At 42.3% G+C, this 18867-nt stretch overlaps 2 protein-coding genes across 3 annotated transcripts; both read right to left on the reverse strand.

Moving 5' to 3' along the window:
* Positions 1–7540: 7540 nt before the first annotated feature.
* Positions 7541–12042, reverse strand: LOC146639329 (COUP transcription factor 2-like). Of its 2 annotated transcripts, none has more exons than XM_085351821.1 (3): positions 11544–12042; positions 9804–10328; positions 7541–7815 (listed from the first exon to the last, which is right to left on the reverse strand). In XM_085351821.1, the coding sequence occupies exons 1-3, from the start codon at positions 12040–12042 to the stop codon at positions 7541–7543; spliced, it is 1299 nt and encodes a 432-aa protein (XP_085207947.1). The 2 variants fall into 2 exon arrangements, with proteins under 2 accessions (XP_085207947.1, XP_085207939.1); XM_085351813.1 differs by having other exon boundaries at positions 11514–12042.
* A 5181-nt stretch (positions 12043–17223) lies between these two features.
* LOC146639330 (uncharacterized) lies at positions 17224–18744 on the reverse strand. The gene has a single exon (XM_085351833.1). It carries the CDS (start codon positions 18430–18432, stop codon positions 17227–17229), a length of 1206 nt encoding a protein of 401 aa, XP_085207959.1. The 5' UTR covers positions 18433–18744; the 3' UTR covers positions 17224–17226.
* Between the last annotated feature and the right edge of the window lie 123 nt (positions 18745–18867).

The raw sequence follows: 18867 nt of genomic DNA on the forward strand, positions 1-18867 counted from the left end.
GCGTTCAGCAGTGTGGCATGTATTTTGTTTATGCAGTTCTAGTTCAAAGAAACCAGTTTTTTTTTAAACAAAGTACACGTGAAGTGCATTTACTTTACTTGGTTATTTCTAAGACACTGTACTCCCTCAGTGAAAACAGCTGAAAATGATGCTAAGAAAGCAATTAACCAAAATAGTGAAGTTGCAGCCCAGCCAGCAAACCAATGATCTCACTAAAGCTTTGTAAAGCTCAGAGGATCTGCTTAATGCAACTATTTTTACACTGACATACATTTTTTTACACTATTAATTAAAACTGCTGTAGCTGAATATTTCCTTCATCACTCTCGACGTAAAACAGTTCGTCTTTATCTTTATTTCATCTCTTCTGTACAACCTTGCAAGACTGAACTATGCAGACTGAAAAATCTGAGAGACAAAACAAAATTGAGATATTTGAAGTTTCCTGATCCTATGTAAATCCTCTAAGACTTTCATTTGTGTTTGGCTTCGTCTTTGTGCCATAATATCTGCTTTCTTCATCCCAGTATGATTTTTTCTTTTGCCCCTGTTGCCTTTCCAGTAAAAAGGAAAAAAAAACTTTTTAAAAGGAAGATTTGCATGTTAATGGATCTTAGCAACAGCAGAGGCCCTCTCAGCACTGTGCTTTTCAGTTTCCCATGCTCTGCTGCAACAGTACATAATAAAAACAAACAAAAAAGTAGTATTTCACATGGCCCTAAAATTTCTTCTGCCCTCAGTCAGATTAAAACCCATTCCAGGAAGCTTGTTTGGATCGGGTTGTAAAAAGAGATCACTGATAGCAATGTATTAGTGGAGGATTAACACGACTTTCACCCTGGTTTCTGTGCACAATAAAGCTTTAATCTAGGCTCTGCTTGTGAGGCAGGGCTGCCGGTTGGGCCAATGAGACGCTGCCGTGTCTGCAGAATATCCCCGCACATGGGTGTTTCCTGTGGTGGCGGAGGTGCTGGGGCTGGGCCTGGCAGCAGACTGCGGTGACAGACGCGCCCCTGGGATTCCACCTGTCAGCCACACAGGCACTAATCGACAGGCTTCCTATAAGCTGAACTCTCTGTCACCTCTCTGTCAAATCTTCATCATCTCATTCGTCTGATGACTTCCCTCTGCCCACCCCCATCCTCTTCTTATCCAACGCAAACTCCGCCCATCCGCCTGCCTGTATAAAACACACCAACACCAATCCTCCATGCCTGCTGCTCCCAAACAACATTCAGTCTCATGTGTAAAAATAAAGAAAATTGGTTTCTTTTTGCTTTAAGGAATAATCCAAAATCTTCTATGCAGCTTCTTATTAAAACAAACCCCATGAATCCCGCCCCTCCCTCAACATCCCTGCTTTTCAGCTTTAATGTGACAGAGGTGGGCTTTAATGTTTGGTAGTAATTGGGTGGGAGAGGGAGAGACTGTTTGGGAGGAGGAGGAGGCGGAAGGGTCATGGTCAGGTTTCTCATGGAGGTTATTCTGCATCTGTCTCTTAGCAACGACAGACCGCTCTTTGTACAGTCCTTGAGTTGATTGGTGTGTGTGTGTGTGTATTTTTTTTCCCTCCTTGGTCGCTGAAATGTTTTGCGAGGGGGGCTCCTCAGCAGACAGGCTTCCTCGCATATTCAGTGCTTTTAAGATTTTGTTTCCATGAGCGTCAGATGGGCTCGCTGAGGCGTGGCGCTTGCTGTATCTTCACCTCCACGGGTTTACATTTGCATTTCTCAAGTTAGGGTGAAAAAAAAAGACAGAAATTGAATTTTTTCAGTGAGCATTTGAGACCAATGCTCCTTTAATGATGATTGTGCTGTGAATCTTAATAACCTTTGCCGGCATAAGTTTTGGCAAACGGTGTTAAATGATATGGCTGCACGGCTAAAGTTTGGTGGTTTGATGTTGTCATGTCTGCCTTCTCTTTAGCTGGTATAAGGTGAAAGGGCAGACCGGGGTCAAAGGTCATTGAATGGATCCAGGGGAACCTCTTGAATCTTGCCATCAGCTTCAAGGCATCTAAGCAGGGAGCTGGAGTGGCATGATGTCAGTCTGAACAGGATTAGTAGGGCAATTCGGGGACAAGGAAAGGAAATAAGAAGGAAAGCCAGAACTTGGCCCCTTCTTCCCACAGCTTAGCTTTGCCCACAGATAAACAAATGAGTACAGTAAGCAAAGTTCACCCATTTCCATGTGTAGAAGCACAAAATGATGACAAAACTGTGCTTTAGTTTGACCTAATTTACTGACCAGAGGGAACAAACATATCTGAAACAAGGCGTTTTTCACAGTATAACGTATTTCTGGGACTTTATTACAAACAAAAGTAGCAGCAATTCTAAACTGCTGCTTTTGATCACTTGCAAAAGATTTAAAAATATGTTTCTTTGATCCGACGGGGCTTCCGTGTTAAATGTGTCCCAGAAACTTCGCTTTTGAACAGCTTTTCCGCGCAAAATGTGAAACTTGTTCTCAGATGTTTCAGGTCCCTTTAATGCCAGTTTCCAGACAGATGGAGCCCCATTTCGGAAACAAACGTGCTTTTAAGTCTTCCGATCACACTTAATCGCTGTACCAAGCCAATGGACTCTTTACTGACTTGTACAATCATTTATGTTCTGTTAGCCCACTGTATGGGAAGACGTTTGTATTTAGAATTAAACACCTTGCTCTCAGTAGAATATAAAAATGTCCTCAGAGAAGAGGAACTGTTTACCTTCACTCTGAGTCTCTTTGGCGGTATCAAATGCAGCCACTGTATGTACGCTGAAAACAACTCTTTCCTCAACGGGACAAAGTTCAAGGCTGCAGTTCTTTAAAATGCTTCACAATAAAAGCACAAAGTTACACTAAATATTAGGGGGAAAATGGATATATCTCTTACAGAAAATAAGATAAAAAGTTCAGGCGCCCATAAATAAATAAAATGAACGACTGAAGTAAATATACAGTAAAGATCGAAAGATCGATTAAAAGACCAAGCTTCCTTTACTCGCACATAAACCCTGCCTCACTGTGGGAGCATTTGTTTCTTTATTTTTCTTGTTGTTTTCCTGCTCTGAAACTTCTTCTGCTCCCTTTTTCGTTTCATCTAGTATTTTGCTTTGTTGTTTACAGCGTTATCACAAATACACAATAAATTTTTTTTATTAGGATATTTTTCCAAAAGAGAATTTTAAGCAGACACGTTCAAAAGTCTTGTATTTTATTTTCACATTATTATTAAAATAAAATTTAAGGAATGGTCAAAATTGTTTTGTTTTTATGTGGCTAAAAAAGTCGGTGGAAGTTGATTTGAGAACTGAAGGTTTTGATGTGAAATTTTAACATAAATATGTAGAGGAAATATATAATATAAAGTGTGCTGTAAAACTTGTCAACACATTCACCTGTAAAATGTTTAAATGCACAGAGATAACAGTTATTAACTGGGCTCCGTTTCAAGAAATATTTGAATTATCAAATCATTCCAATAGTTAATTTAAGTGTCGCAGTTTCTTCCCGTTCGGCGTAAGAACCCACTGAAGTCCCACAGTAAGCGGTTCAATTCAACCAACGCAGAGAGACATAAAAGAAAAATATTAGGGATCCAACAGAAAGGCGCATTCCATAATATATTGACAGCTTTCCGTTTTTCAAAGTAAAACCACTTTAAAGGTGCATTGCCACCAAAGAAGAAGAGGAAAAAATACAAAACTGAATATATTAATTGTTTGTTTCTGGCGAGAAAACACAGGTGACAAATTTTCTTTAAAAGAAATAATATTTCAAATATTTTCTGGATTTCTATAATGTTAATAATATATCGATATTATATAAAAGTTAAGAGATACATTTAAATGTTTAACTTATAAAATTCAAAACAACATGGTAGCTTTGAAAGTGAAATTTAAAATAAGAATCCCTTCAAAATCATAGTTGATTAGAAAGATAATTAATTTAAAGCGCTTTTATTTAGAAAATAAAGGCGCAACGTTCCAGCAACTCAACTGAATTTCTCAGGAGTTGTGTTTTGTACTTTTATTAAATCAACCGTTTTGTCCACCAGGCGTTCTAAAAATAAATAAATAAATAAATAAAATGTGAGAGGAAAAAAAGTCAGTCTTGGTCTTTTCTTTAAATAACACAGAGCGGGTGGAAAACTTGCAACAATACAGTTTTTTAATCTTTTTATATTTTATGCACATTGAGTTACCGCGTGTTTAAATGTACCATATAAGAAACAGTATGTACGTGTATGTGGAATTATCGATCATTCCAACAAACGGGAAATACATGAGATGTTATGCAATTTATTTTTCTTCGCTTCTTAAATCTTATTTTTCTGGAAACTATTTGGTTAGACATGTTTTTAACATATATATATATATATATATATATATATATATACATATATATATATACATATATACATATATATATATACATATATACATATATATATATATATATATATACACACATATATATATATACATATATATATATATACATATATATATATATACATATATAAACTCAGTTTCAGAACTTTCTAACAGCGTCCACATCTTGATTTTTTTTTTTTTTTTAAATCAAGCATTTCAGGAGGTTTCTATTCGAGAAGAACTGCGCAAAAGCTTCGTGAACTACATTAATCACAGCACCGCGCAGGAACCCGGACAACAGGTAGGTCAGTGTTATTTCATTTGTTCAGTAAACTATTTATAAGCATTTGCGCTGCATTTCTTAAAAAGCTATAAACACTCCGACAGTAATGCTTCCTGAGGGCTTGAGCATCATGGTTCACTACTTCTCACTTGACGATGAATATTAATATTTTAAAAAAAAAAGATCTCAAGCGATATGACTGGCTGCACGCTTTCATCCTCGAAAGCTGATTGGCTAGGTACAAACCACGCTGCTTGATAACTGATCCAGCTCCTGTGCTCGTAGAAAACAGCAGAGAGATGTTTCCCCCCTTATTTATTACTCCGGTCAAGAAAAAAGGCAAAAACGTGGCCGCGAAGGAAAGTCCATTTGAGTAGTGTCGCGTATTGATCTCAGGCTGAACTCTTTTTTCCACCACCACATAAAGCCTGGACACTCTTTTCTCATTATCGTCTCTTTTTATGTTGGCCCTTGGGCCCAGAACACCCAGGGGCCGACGGGCACCCAGCTTCGGCCTCCTCAGGGTAAACTGTAGTGACAGAGCACGCAGGGCCCCCTCATTAGCTCTGTGTTCATTAGAAGCAAAGAAGCTGATTTAATCCTCTCTGTCCTCCTCAATCTGGCACCACAGTCACGGTTTTAACTCAATTTTCATTCTCTTATGAAGAGTTTAACCAGCTTTTTTTTTTTTTTTAACTAATAGAAGATTTAATAGCAAAAAGAGCTGTCAGCGGGTGCTACTGACAAGTTGGAAAAGCAGCTTTACCTTATTTGAAGACAGACTTTTATTGTAGTATTCTAAAAAGAAAATGTTTTTATATCATACAGTTTTCTTTTGCATGTGTGGATGTACTGATACAGCCATACTACAAGATCATACTAGGTTTTGTCTTAATAGTTAATTTAAAACTATTAATAAGTTATACAAAAAAAAAAAAAAAAAAAAAAGCACAGCTACAGGCTACAAGCTGCAAGCTACAAGAAAAGGATGTAACGTGACACTCTTTGTTCCCTCCCTTTAGGTGTTTTCTTAAGTTGTAAAGATGTTAAAACTGAGTGATCAAGCCCAATATAAGATAAGTGCAGGAGAAAAGTTAACTGTTTTCCTGCAGGTTGTTAAATAAGGCAAATGTAAATACAACCTGACATTCACATAAAGCTATCACTGTCAGTGGAAGCAATTAGTTTGATTAAAACGCCCAATTAGTGACAATATTATAGTAAGAAATGGGCTCCAGAACACCAGACAGACTCCACTTGGCTTACGTTTCCTTACTCCATTGCAGTACAAAAAAATCAAAATTATAACGGATGCGCTCCCTTGTGTAAACACACTTGATTCCTGTTGGAATGTGACAAACATGAACACTGTTGAGCTGAAATGACGAAATAAAGCAAATACACTTTATTTATAAATCTTGAGTTATAATTTAATACGGTACCAATATGTTAACCAATATGCTTTCACAGTACATCAGAGTGGTTGTCAAAAAGAAGTAAACACAAATACACTCACACACACACACACCCACACACACACACATGCACATACACTCTAAATTCAGCAATACCCTGCAGTGGTCTGTTGTGCCATTAAGTGGCCTGGGCTCATTAATGCATGAGTTATACTGAAATAAATTTGTTTCTTGGCCTGGGAAATTAAGAGATTGTAGTTATTATAGACCCAGTGCTCTTAAAATCTCTGAGGAAGTCAGTGTAAAAGTCCAGGAAACATAAATTCATTAGAAGTATTTGGTAATGCATTTGTCCTTAATCTCGTAGTGTCATTCGTGTTCTTCTTACCTGTCACGGGAATATGATTTGGACTTTAACCCCTCTAAATATAAAAAACATTGGATTAAGCTATCCAACAGTCAGCTCACCGCCATGATTAGCCTCTCAGTTCAGATGAGGAAAAAAACAGAAAAGTTGAAGTGTGACAAAAATCCGGGAGAGACAAATTGCTTTGAAATAGGATTTTAAAGAGTTTAACTGGAACATTATGGCAAAAGGGAAATAATCGTATTAGCCAAGAAGTATAACGAAGAAATGACTAACGCTTGGCGCAACCGAACACTGAGCATGAGAAGTGCAGTTCTGAAATGTTTTTGCTGTTCTCATTCTTTGCATGTCAATAAGAAAACCAGAATAAGAAAACAAAGTAACTAAAACAAAGCATCAATCTCACCTTTCTGTCTCTATGCAACCGAGCAAAAAGGTTGAAGTCAGAAGAAGTCGGGTTTCAAACAATCATATTAAATCTTTCTGAAATGTTCCTTTAGTCCAAAGTGCTATGTCTGGAAGGTATGAAAACAACAACAACAACAACAACAACAAAAAACAGATCAACACAAGACGATCCCTGCAGTTTTCTCACTAGCTGGGGTAAAAATATGTAAAACATAAAAAAAAAAGAAAAAGGGAAAAAAAAGAAAACAAAAAGGATCCAAAACATAATTTACAAGCACGATAAATATACACACAGGTCCAATAAATATTGTTTGTTATCCCAAAAACCATAGACTGTGAGAGGTCACCACACTGCAAAAAGATGTCCATCTTAACCAGTCATTTCGTTTACTGACATTAGTTCCCTTTAAACAAGTGAAAATTTCTGCCAGTGCGGTCAGATCATTTCGTCATTGGTAGATTTCCTGTATTTTATGGACCCCTCTAAAAGTGGCATAATGGAAAATAAGGCAGCTAATACCTCCGGTATGATGAAAAAAGCAAATTAAATTACATTTTTACCCTTAAGATACTTTAGAGAATTTAATTCCACTGGCAGTTTTTTCTCTTGTTTAAATCAACAGAGATTTTACTATTTGAAATGACTTGATTTGAAAAGTGGGACCCTTCCTGACCTTAGTAGCACCACAGCAGCTTTTATTCTCTATTGAATAGCCATGTAAGGCCAGTTGAAGCTGCTACCAGAAAGCAGCATGTCCCTTATCAGAGTTTCTATGGGTGTTTTCCCCACCAGACGGACGAAGAAAAGCTGCTCTATGACAGAAGAAGAGACGCTGCGGAGGGAAGGCAAGCGAAGCAGCAGCTTCCCAAACCTGTTAGGCTGGTTGGGATACTGGCTCCTCACATACTCTTCTAAAGCACACTGCGATTTCTCCTGGAGACCCTCCACATGGGCCACATCTGATAGACCACAAGCATCTACAGAGAGAATGTAACACAGAAACAAATAGGCAGAAGAGAAGAGGTCAGGACCAGTGGTTCAACTGGGCATCTGAAAAATACTTCAGTTTCACGTTTATTCAGTGTTAATACAAAATCACCAAAACTCGCGATGGTACAGTCTGAATGTGGAGTTAGATGAAAAGTTACAGTGATCGAAAGTCAAAAAAGCACCAGAAAAAACAAAAATCTGTAGGTATTACTATTTACAGATATTATTTAAATCCCTGGGTAAGACATTAAAGAAGAGGTCAGGGCAGCAGAATGCCAAATATTAGTGGATGCATTTAAATATTTTATTACTTTGTAAACAGATTTGAGTGAACCTCACTAAGATGGTATCAGAACCATCAACCATAAACACAGAACACCCAATAAACTAGTTAGTCAGACATGGTTGGGTAAATGTAGAGGTTTAAAAATGTAAAATTGGATACTGTAAGAGCGCAGTGGCAGGTTGAAAATAAAACATATAGGCAAATAGTTGAGGTTTGTCAATCTGATGCCATCTGGGATCAACAATGGTGCCACTGCTCTCATCCAATCAAAAAAAAAGAATACTCAGGGCCCAGACAAAAGGAAGGAAGCACGGCAAGAGCATTGATTGCTCTGAGTCATTTGCATTTCAACGCACACCAGACTCTTCTGTCTGTACTGTAAAACTGCAGGCCGGCTGGAAACAGGGGTTAAAGCAGGACTGTCCCAGTTTAAAAGGCACGTGCTCACATGTGCTCACGGGGACTAAAATAGACCAATAGGAAACCTTCTTTGTTTATTTTTTTACTCTGCTGCTACTTGTCTTTTTGAACCCACTCACAATCTAACAACCAAACATCCCTCTGTCATCTAAAAGGCTGTGAAGAAACTGGCATACATTTTGCATTGCAAAGTCAACTAATAGTTCCCATTGCTTTATGAACAGTACAAAAAAAGCTTCTTTATGAAGATATTTTCAAATTTAAAGATTTAAAGAATAAAATGTATTATGCAGTTACATTTACATGCTATGATCGTTTTTAAAACAGTGGCAAGATTTAAATATAAAAATTTTCTTTTTAAAATAAAAAAAAACCCTCTAAATTTTAAGCCTGAAAACAAGTTTTTTTCACTTGAAATTAATATATATATATGTATGTAATAAATCACTCTGCTGAGGCACCTTTTATGTGAAGCAGCAGTGGAATATAGATGCTGTCAAATGTTTAACTCAAACCCATTTGCATAACCTATTCAGGCAGAGTATTTCATATTTTAAGGGCTGTAAGGATTTGATGCCGTTTTAAGACCATCAAACTCACTCACTCACACTTCCTCTTCAGTATTATTTTAATGCAGATAAACTGTTGCTTCAAGATCTGACAACTGTATGAGGTCACTTAAGTTCACTATGAATTCTATCAGAGGTAAAGCAGCTGGCTCAGGTTTAAAGGGAGTACTTTTCTAGAGCAAATCCAACATATATGATTTGTATTCCTTTTTTAATGACCGTTTATAACGATATCAGAGGATCATCAGACTTATGATCATACTAAAATCTGCAAAAGAATTATTTTATATAGATTTTGCTTTTAAGGTGTTTCAGAGTTTTAATACAAATTATTGATTTTTCTTTTTAGCCCCCCTCCCCAACCCCGAACGCACAGTTACCGAGTGTTATGCAAACTATTATGCCACGAGCAATAAAAAAATCTGTAAAATTATTTTTATAAGATTTTCTGTCGTTTTTTTGGAAATATTTATTCCTACGTTTTTCGGGCGATTTTTAAGTAACGTTCTCGTCCGCTCGCATTAATTTTGTTTTCGCTACATTTGGAAAATAATTTATTTAATTAAATTAGGATTTTAATTTTGATAGCGGTTGTTTTCTTCGTGATGGTGGCGGCACAATTCTCCTTAGATTTTAAGCTTGCGTGATTTCGCTAAAATGTCAGCCACAGCGTGTGTGGGGGTGAAAAGGTAAAGTTTACCTGTGGTGAACAGCACGATGGCCTTAATGCAGCTGTACTCCGCCGAATCCACGTGCAGCACCTTCAGCTTCTCCACCTGCTCCTGGAAGACCCGGATGTGGTCCATGAAGGCCACCACCCGGTCAGCAGACATTGGGGATGCGTGGAGACCAGCAGCGGCCAGTAGCGGGGCGGCGTGGACGGGCATGGAGCACTGGGCGGCGTTCAGGACGAACAGTTCGCTCCAGGTGAGGCGAAGAAGGGCCACCTGGTCCGGCACCTGCAGGTCCGGGAAAAAAGGGATGTTGCGGGCCCACTCCACAGCGCTGAAGAGCATCCGAGCCGCCAGCTCGCAGATGTTCTCAATGCCCAGGATGTTGTTGTTCTGCAGGCACTGAGAGCCAAACCTGGAGGTCGGGTAGGGTTCGGCCCGCAGCAGCAGAGAGATGTACCCCGACAGATAGGAGTGGCACTGCAGAGGATCCCCGTTTGTCAGAGCAAACTGGCCGTGATATGACTGGGTTGGTATTCTGCCTCTCTGGACAGCTGGAAGAAAGAAACGGCAGAAATGCCACATCACGCTAGAAGGCGATTAAAACAACGAAGATGACATTTAAAGAACCCTAAAACTAGACATCACGCACGGGACGTCATTTACAACAGCATATGTGAATTAAAACCTCGCGCTTATTTTAGTCAGATTAGGCTGGGATTCCTTTCTAATGTCAGTAGTGAGCTAGCTTATGGTTGGCTGGCTCTTCAGAAGTGGACATGGATAAGTGTTGTGGACAGCTCCTGGAAAGAAATGTCACATTCAGCTCGGTGTTGGGAGATCTAGAGCACAACCTGCAGATAATGGCGTGTGAGATTTTTTTTTCCTTTCCCCCCCTCTTTTCTTTTTCTCAGCGTGTTTCTGGGTATTCAGTAGCGTTGCATTTTTTTTGTTTCAAATGTATAATTGCTCCAGTTCACAGCCCAGATTCCGTTTTCAGTTAATGCTCTCTAATATCATCAAGTGAGTAGGCTTATTGTAACTTAATTATTTATTTTTTGGCTGTGAAATCTCTAATAGCCTAAACTTTAATAAACTTTCACATTTAGACAACAAAGCAGACTCTTAGTAGACTAGTGTAGGCTGCGGTCTGGGCCTAGTGCTGTATATGAAAAGCATGCATAATGAATAAGAGCAGACACACATGGTCCGCACGAGCACATCATTTAAAAATGTATTTTACATTTTTATGGCTACAATTTAAACGAAAAAAAGGCACTGAAACTAAAGTTAAATATATCTACTGCCGAATGTGAACTCCTGACATTTAAAGCTTCTGCAGACTCACACTCACCGGGGATGATGGACATAAAGCGGAAGGGGAGCAACAATAGTGCACCTAACATGCTACAGGATGCTAGCGGGAACATCTGTAATAATGTGTAATATTACACACTGAGGTCTACACAATATAAAGCTATAGTACCCGAGACAAAATAAATAATTATACACCGCGTATTTTTAAAAAAAAAAATATAGACATTATTAAATGAATAAAATATCCCTAGTGTCAAACAAAGGCAACATGTGGCGATGGTAAGGCTCCTGGGTCCACAAAGAAATATGTAAACATAAGCTAGGCTACACATATGTAGCATCCACACAACTAGATATGGGGCAGATATGCGTTCAAACATAAAAGAGTGCTGCATGTGAAAGTGTTATGGATGTGATAGTACCAGTAATAACAGTTTGATGCCAGCGCGTACCTTCTCTCCTCATGCCGACTTTGAGGCATTTCTTGAGGCGACAGTACTGGCACTGGTTGCGGTGGTGCTGGTCTATGGGACAGTTCCTGTTGGCCCTGCAGGTGTAGGTCAGGTTTCTCCTGACGCTGCGTTTAAAGAAGCTCTTACATCCTTCGCATGTGAACTGTCCATAGTGCTTCCCGCTGGATTTATCCCCGCACACGATGCACTCGATCTGCTGGCTCTGCTGTTTGTCCATGGACAAGGAGGAGGAGGAGGAGGAAGAGGAGGTGCTGTTGTTATTGTTGGTGGTGGTCGCGACGGTGTTGCCGGACGGATTGGACGGCGGTGCTCCCTGAGGTGCAGCTGCTGTTTGGGGTATTTCCAGAGAAGGCGCCGGGTTCATGTGTCCCGTCAGCTCTCCGGGCAGAGACAGAGGTGCAACCTGAGACACCGGGGAGGAAAGAGTCCCCTGAGAGTCCCCGACCGCCTCGGTGTTTCTCCACGCTACCATCGCCATTTCGACTTTCTCCAAAACTTTTTTTGCGCCCAACTTCGTTTTTACGCGATAATTAACTCACACGTACTGTCGGCATCAATAGCTAATACACAGTCATGGGAAACTGCGGCATTGTTTGACGAAACGAAATACAATTTCAAATAAAATAAATAAAAGCGAGCTCATAGGATAACGGCAGAAAATTAAAACGAGTTCACAAGTGAAGATTGAGCAGTCACCCAGAAGCAGCTGCTGGCGCGGACAAAATCCAAAAAGACAGCTTCATTCAAACCGTCATAGTGCGCTATAGCATCCACAGAGGGGGGGAAATAAAGACGGAGCCATCCACACAGGGAGGAAACGTTATCCCCAAAATATACAATCTGATCCTTTCTGTTCTGTGTGTCCAGCTTTAAACAGAATGCCGTGCGAGCAGATCCTTCATTAGGGATGGAGTCACGCGACCAGGCTTTCCAGACGCTCCCTGCTCTCCCGATCAGTAAGAAGTTACATTAAAAAGACATCAGGGCGAGAGAGAGAGAGAGAGAGAGAGAGAGTCAAAGAGGGGGAGTGATGGATGTTGATTTTGACGATGCTTTGCTCCGGGACGGAGGAGGAGAGTGATGCGCCCGCACGTCACCGGCTGTGAATCGGTGACGCGGGTTTGGGGCGGAGTTAACGCGTGGAGAAGCTGGTCTCGGAGCAGCAGTGCGGGGGTTCAGCTGACTTTAAAGAGGGTAAGAGTTCACATCCTCCCTGTTATGTTTTCTGCTTTCCCTCCCTGTCCAATCGCTCGCTCTCTCTCTCTCATGTGTGCGCACACGAACGGGTTTTTTCTGTTTGTTTTTTTTATTTTGTTTTTTGCACTATGACTACTTACTTGCCGTGAATCGGTCAAACCACAGTTTGCATCATATCACCCATAATGTATATTATGAGTACTCATGTTATACTGGTACTGTAACGTGCGGTGGAGATGAAGCCAGCCGCGGAGGTGTGCAGGTGGATAGCGAATGAGCAACAGCTTCTGACTTTCCAAAAAGTACTCATTTATTTACAATATCAAAAATAAGTGCTACCTCTACCACACATTACTGAAGAGCACACTAGTCCGCGTACACACGGGAGCATCCATTACAGGAGGAGTGCGAAGAAGAACAAAAAAGGGGGTGACACCAGTCGTGAGACAGGAGGCGCCGCCATGTGGTGATACACTGTATTACGATAGCAACTGTTACATAGTCCCCCCTGGTGAGAAAAAGGCTGTCCTCAGCCATACACAGCTGGAAAAGCACACACCACACCTAACAGTACCCTATACATAGAGGTTACAGCTAAGATTAGTGCACACACAGGGCAAAAGACCATTTAAAAATGAAATTGGTGAAAATAAGACGAACATGTACAGTGGAAAATCAGTCTTCTTAGTTTTTTCACTTTTTCCTTTTTTTTGTTTTTAAAGTAAATGCCAAGAATGAACCTTAACGCACTAAAGAGCCATAAAACTGGATTAAGTAGAGCAAACAGAAACATCTACATATCATGACTCAAAGTAGCAATGCAACAAGACAGCATCAAACAGGTTTAACCAGAACATTTCACTTCAGATCAAGCCTGGTTGTGTGAAAATCATTAGTCCATCTTTTGTTGCTCCAGCCAGACGTAACTCTGGGGAAACGTCTGAGCCTGAGATTGTAATGTCCACCAGCAGCTGGGTGCTGGACAGATCTGGGTGAAACACTCTCTGGAACAGCGCCCACACCAGAAGAAGAGTCAATGTCCGGTAAATCAAAGGGGAATGGCTCAGAGCCAATGTCAGTGTCTGCAGGGGGGCCAGGGTGGGCCTGAGAGTCAGAGTTCAGACCCTCTGCGGTCTCTCTCTCGGCAGGCGATGAAACAGAATGTTCTTTGGAAGTGAGAGAGTCCCAGGTATGGAACGGTTGCATGTTCACAACATGATAAACACCTGCATCCACACCGGAGTCCACCCAAGTGAGCCTGTAATTAACATCACTGAGTCTCTGAGATACACACAATGGTCCCTGAAACAGTGGTGCAAGTTTAGCAGTAAAGTTAGACTGAGCATCTGACCTGGGGTGTGTCTTAACTCTCACAAGGTCACCAACACGAAACGTGGCATGTCGATGTCTCAAGTCATAGTAATGTTTTTGTCTGTCATGGCTATAGTCCAAAGCTGCTTTGGCGTGGTCGTGAGCTTCCTGCAGGGAGGCTCTCAGAGTCTCAGGGTAAGGCACACCCGGTTCATCAACACCTGCTGTAGAAGGCTGAGTGATAAGGTCAAGCGGGGTGTCTAACTCACGACCATAAAGCATCATGGCAGGAGTCAAACCTGTACTGTCATGAGGGGCGGTGCGCAGAGCAAAGCAAATCTGAGGGAGAAACTTGTCCCATGATGTGTGCTTATCACCTACATAAGCACGGATTGCAGTTTTCAGAGTCCGGTTGACGCGTTCAGTAGCATTTGTCTGAGGGTGATATGCCGTAGTGAGTCTGTGCACCGAGCCTAATGCAGAAACAACATGTTCAAAAAGCTCACTCACAAAAGGAGACCCTCTGTCAGAAATCAGGTAAGTGGGTGTACCATGTCTAGCAAAAATGTCAGTGACGAATTTACCAGCTGCTACCTGAGATGTAGCTTCTTTGACAGCACTGGCTTCAACCCATTTAGTCAAATAGTCAACAAACACGATCAAATAAGCATTACCAGTGGGGGTGCGGGGAAGTGGCCCAACAAAATCCACACCCACATACTCCCAGGGTTTCTGGGGGACAATGGGAACCATAAGACCGGCTGCTTTTTTTTGACTTGGCTTGGTGAGCATGAAATCACATAGTGTTTCACATCAGCTGCCATTTTGGGCCAGAAAAACCTAAAACGCAGTCTAGCCAATGTCTTAGAAACACCCAAGTGACCTGCTGTGGGGTGGTCGTGGTAATAGTCCAGCAAGGTGCCTCTAATGGAAGTAGGGGCAAACAGTTTCAGCTCTTTCAAAGGGTGCAAAGCACATGTGGACTTGGGTTCTCTGTGATACAAAAGAGAGTCATACACAACATACTGTAACAAGGTGGCATTGTCCGAGCTGTTCAGAGAGTCTGCTTCAATGTCTCTGAGGAGTGGACCTGTGACATGATCGTCTAACTGCAGCTGTCTCAATTGTGAACGGTCAGCCAGAATGACGGGGGGCAGAGTACGAATGTCCAGGCTGCCCATAACAGCATGATCTGGTAAAAGATCAGTCGGCCTGTCACAGGTCAGAGGCAAAGGGTTGCGTGACAGTGCGTCGGGAACTTTGTTCTGTGCACCAGGTTTGTGCACTATTGTGAAATCAAAGTCCTGCAAACGAAGTGACCAGCGGGCGAGTCGGCCCGTTGGGTTTTGACGAGACATGAGCCACCTGAGACTGTTGTGGTCAGTGAAGATAGTAACATGAACACCTTCAACATACGGGCGGAAGTGTTCCAGAGCCCATATCACAGCGAGGCACTCCTTCTCTGAAGCGCAGTAGGGGAGTTCAGCTTTGTGAAGGGAGCGACTAGCAAAAGCCACAACGTACTCACGACCCTTGTCATCCTTTTGCATCAACACTGCCCCAAGACCAATGTCACATGCATCGGCGTGAATGGAAAAGGGACGGTTGAAGTCTGGAAATGACAGGATCGGGGCTGATGTGACATGATCCTTCAAAGTGTCCATGGCCCTTCGACAGCTGTCGTCCCAGTGGAAAGCATTGTCCTTTCTGGTGATGGCGTGAAGAGGTTCGGCATGGCGGGCATAATTCTGAATGAAGCGTCGATAATAGCCAGTCAAGCCAAGGAACTGATGGACGTGTTTCACTGAGGTTGGGGTATCAAACTCCTTAACCGCCTTTACTTTGTCTGATCCGGGCTTAACACCTGATGATGTGATGCGGTACCCGAGAAAGGTGAATTCATCGAGGCAGAATTGGCACTTTTTGAGCTTCAATGACAAGCCAGCAGCCTGGAGTCTGCCCAGCACCTCCTCAAGATCCACTAAGTGCTGTTCAAAGGTAGGTGAGGCGATAACAATGTCATCCAGGTAGACTGCGCACGTTTTGTAAATGAGGCCAGCAAGCACAGAGTTCATGAGTCTCTGAAAAGTTGCAGGTGCGTTGCAGAGCCCAAAGGGCAGCACCCGAAACTGGAAGAGACCGCAGTGAGAGATGAAGGCAGTTTTAGGCTTCGAGTCCTCTGCTACAGCAACCTGCCAATAGCCTCGCGCTAAGTCCAATGTCGAGACAAACTTTCCTCTTGCCAGAAAGTCCAAAGACTCATCTACACGAGGCAGGGGATAAGAGTCTTTTCGGGTAACTTGGTTGAGCCCTCGAAAGTCCACACAAAACCTTGGTTCCGTGGCCGCTCTATTTACAATGACTACAGGAGCTGCCCAAGGGCTTGTGGAAGGTTCAATGATGTTGTCCTTCAACATTTGTTGTACTTGTTCTTCAATCACACGTTTCTTAGCAGGTGACGTGCGATAGGGTGGGAGATTGACAGGTGTTGCATTGCCAGTCTCTATGGCGTGCTCAGTGAGAGCCGTTCGACCAAGTTGACCATCAAACAAGGAGCTAAACTTGCTGAGCAGATTGAGTAAAGCATCCTTGTTGTTCTCTGAGAGACTTGCTTCAGACAGTTTGGCTGTTAAGTCTGAGCGAACCAAGTCCAAAGACATCAGTGTTCCAGGTGAATGTGAGTAATCATTTTGAAGGTCCTCTTCATCGTCTGCGAGTGGGCAGGGGATGTCCTCAATGTAGACGGTTCTAGTGGGAATGTGAATAGAAACAGAAGCTCTTGCCATAAAATCCATTCCCAGAATGAAAGGAGAGGACAAATCTGGTATTATTGCAAAACGCTGGTAAAAGTTCTTGTTCATGAATCCAATATTGAGCCAAATAACACCGTCAGGGATACAGGGAGCATTATTGGCAAGGTTAACTGCAGGACCATTCCACTCACTTGTGTTTCTAGGGTGAGAGTCATTTACTTGAATGAGATCTGTTCGTACAGCCGAGAGGGAAGCACCCGTGTCGAGGGTAGCATCCACAGATGAAGCATTGAAGTTCACTTTCGTTCTTAGTGGGGTATTCCAGTGGACTTGTGAAAAATTGTCTTCCAAGTGTCCAAGACTGTGTCCACCCTGTAGTGAATCGGGCGTGTGAGGCTCCGTTAGTAACTGGGGGAAGGTTGGCCTCTGTGAAATGTCCTCCCCCCCCTGTAGTTTCCCGACTGCCTGTATTGTGGCTGGGATGTGGTGCTGCTTAATTCCACCTTTTCATGGCCAGGGTCAGAGGGGCCAGGTGCCGGCAATGGCTGGACTGGGCCATGCCTAGCGGTGTTCGAGGCTCGTTGTGGCAAATGAGGTTGGGTGTTACAGTTTGGGCAGGTGCGTGTGGTGAACCCTGGCTGAGAGCATTTGAAGCAGTAAGGTTCAGGCTTATAGTTGTCTTTGCTACATAAAGCAGGCTGTGGTCTTTGTGGTCCAAGCACTGAGTGAAGCTCATGAGCACGTAGCAGCAGGTCCATTACAGAAGTGACATTAGCGCCATACAGGGCAACTCTGTATTTTTCAAGAGCATGTTTACTAATTAGGTCGATTCTGTCTTTTTCAGGTGGAGGACTCTTCAGTTTGTCAAACTCACTCAACATGTGGGCAACAAAGGTTGGGAGTGGTTCGTCCTGAGCCTGAACACGATCCAAAATTCCTCTCAGGATGCGTTCTTGGTTGTCGGAGGGCAGAAAAACTGTCTTAAACAGTTGACAGAATTGAGCCCATGATGTGATGTGGGAGCTCAATGCCTTGAACCATTTCCCGGGCTCTTTTGCAAGAAAGTGTGGCAGTTCGTTTAGCAATTGCCCATCGGTTAGGTTCAATGAGGCTTTGTATGTGCCAACTGCATTTAACCAGTCCTCAGGTTGCACTTTGCCGTCCCCAGCATACACAGGAGGCTCCAGTTTTGCGTGATGTAAAGCTGCCGCAATCACTCTGGAAGTGCTGCTGAGCTCAAGTGAGTGAGATGGGAGAAAAGGATTTGTAGGTTGAAATGGGTTGCTGGGCAGGAACGGATTGGTACTGTTGGTGGGTTCAGTTTTGTCTCTCGCAGGAACATGAGGTGTCGATGTGGCCATTGGGAAAACAGGAGACTGTGGGACTGCAGGAGGGGGAGAGCTCCCCATTGTGAGTTGGTCCCACTGCCTTAGTAAACTCTGCTGTATGTTCAGTGAGTCACGTAAACAATCACTAAGCTTATTCACCTCAGTTCTTAACTCCACCACTTGTTGGCTAAGGCTAGGAGTCACATTTTCAACTATCTGGCACATAGGTAACGAGGTAAGTTCCATGTCTGAGTCAGAGTCGTCTGGGCAGTGTGCCATTGTGATTTCAAAAAAATTAAGCCGCTCCAGGGCACAGTGTAGTTATTGATATAGTAGTAAAAGAGTCAGATCAGACTAGAAAGACAAAAATGCAAAGATTAATTTTAAATCGTTTCGTTATACTGAGCCGAAGACCAGCACCAACGGTTGTAGTCGGCCAAGTTCTCACTTACATGTGCTACAGTCAGTCTCAGCAGAGGGAAAGGGGAATGGAAAGCCAGCAGAAATGTTCATGTCCAGGCTCTCCACAGAAGAATTAATCCTTAGAAGACGAAACCAACAGCACGTCCAAATAACAAATCCACGGAGTCCATTCGCGTCGCGGAGTCAGCTTCTCTCTTTTTCTTTCTCCCAAGCAGAGCAGCGGCACACCGCGGTATCCAGAAATTAGTCGGGTCCCACCTGAGCTGAGGCTGCGGCCATGGCTGGAGAAAA

The sequence above is a fragment of the Diplotaxodon limnothrissa genome, linkage group LG1, assembly GCF_057381915.1.
Source record: "Diplotaxodon limnothrissa isolate DT_005_m linkage group LG1, D_limnothrissa_male_GT1.1, whole genome shotgun sequence".
Classification (NCBI taxonomy): domain Eukaryota; kingdom Metazoa; phylum Chordata; class Actinopteri; order Cichliformes; family Cichlidae; genus Diplotaxodon; species Diplotaxodon limnothrissa.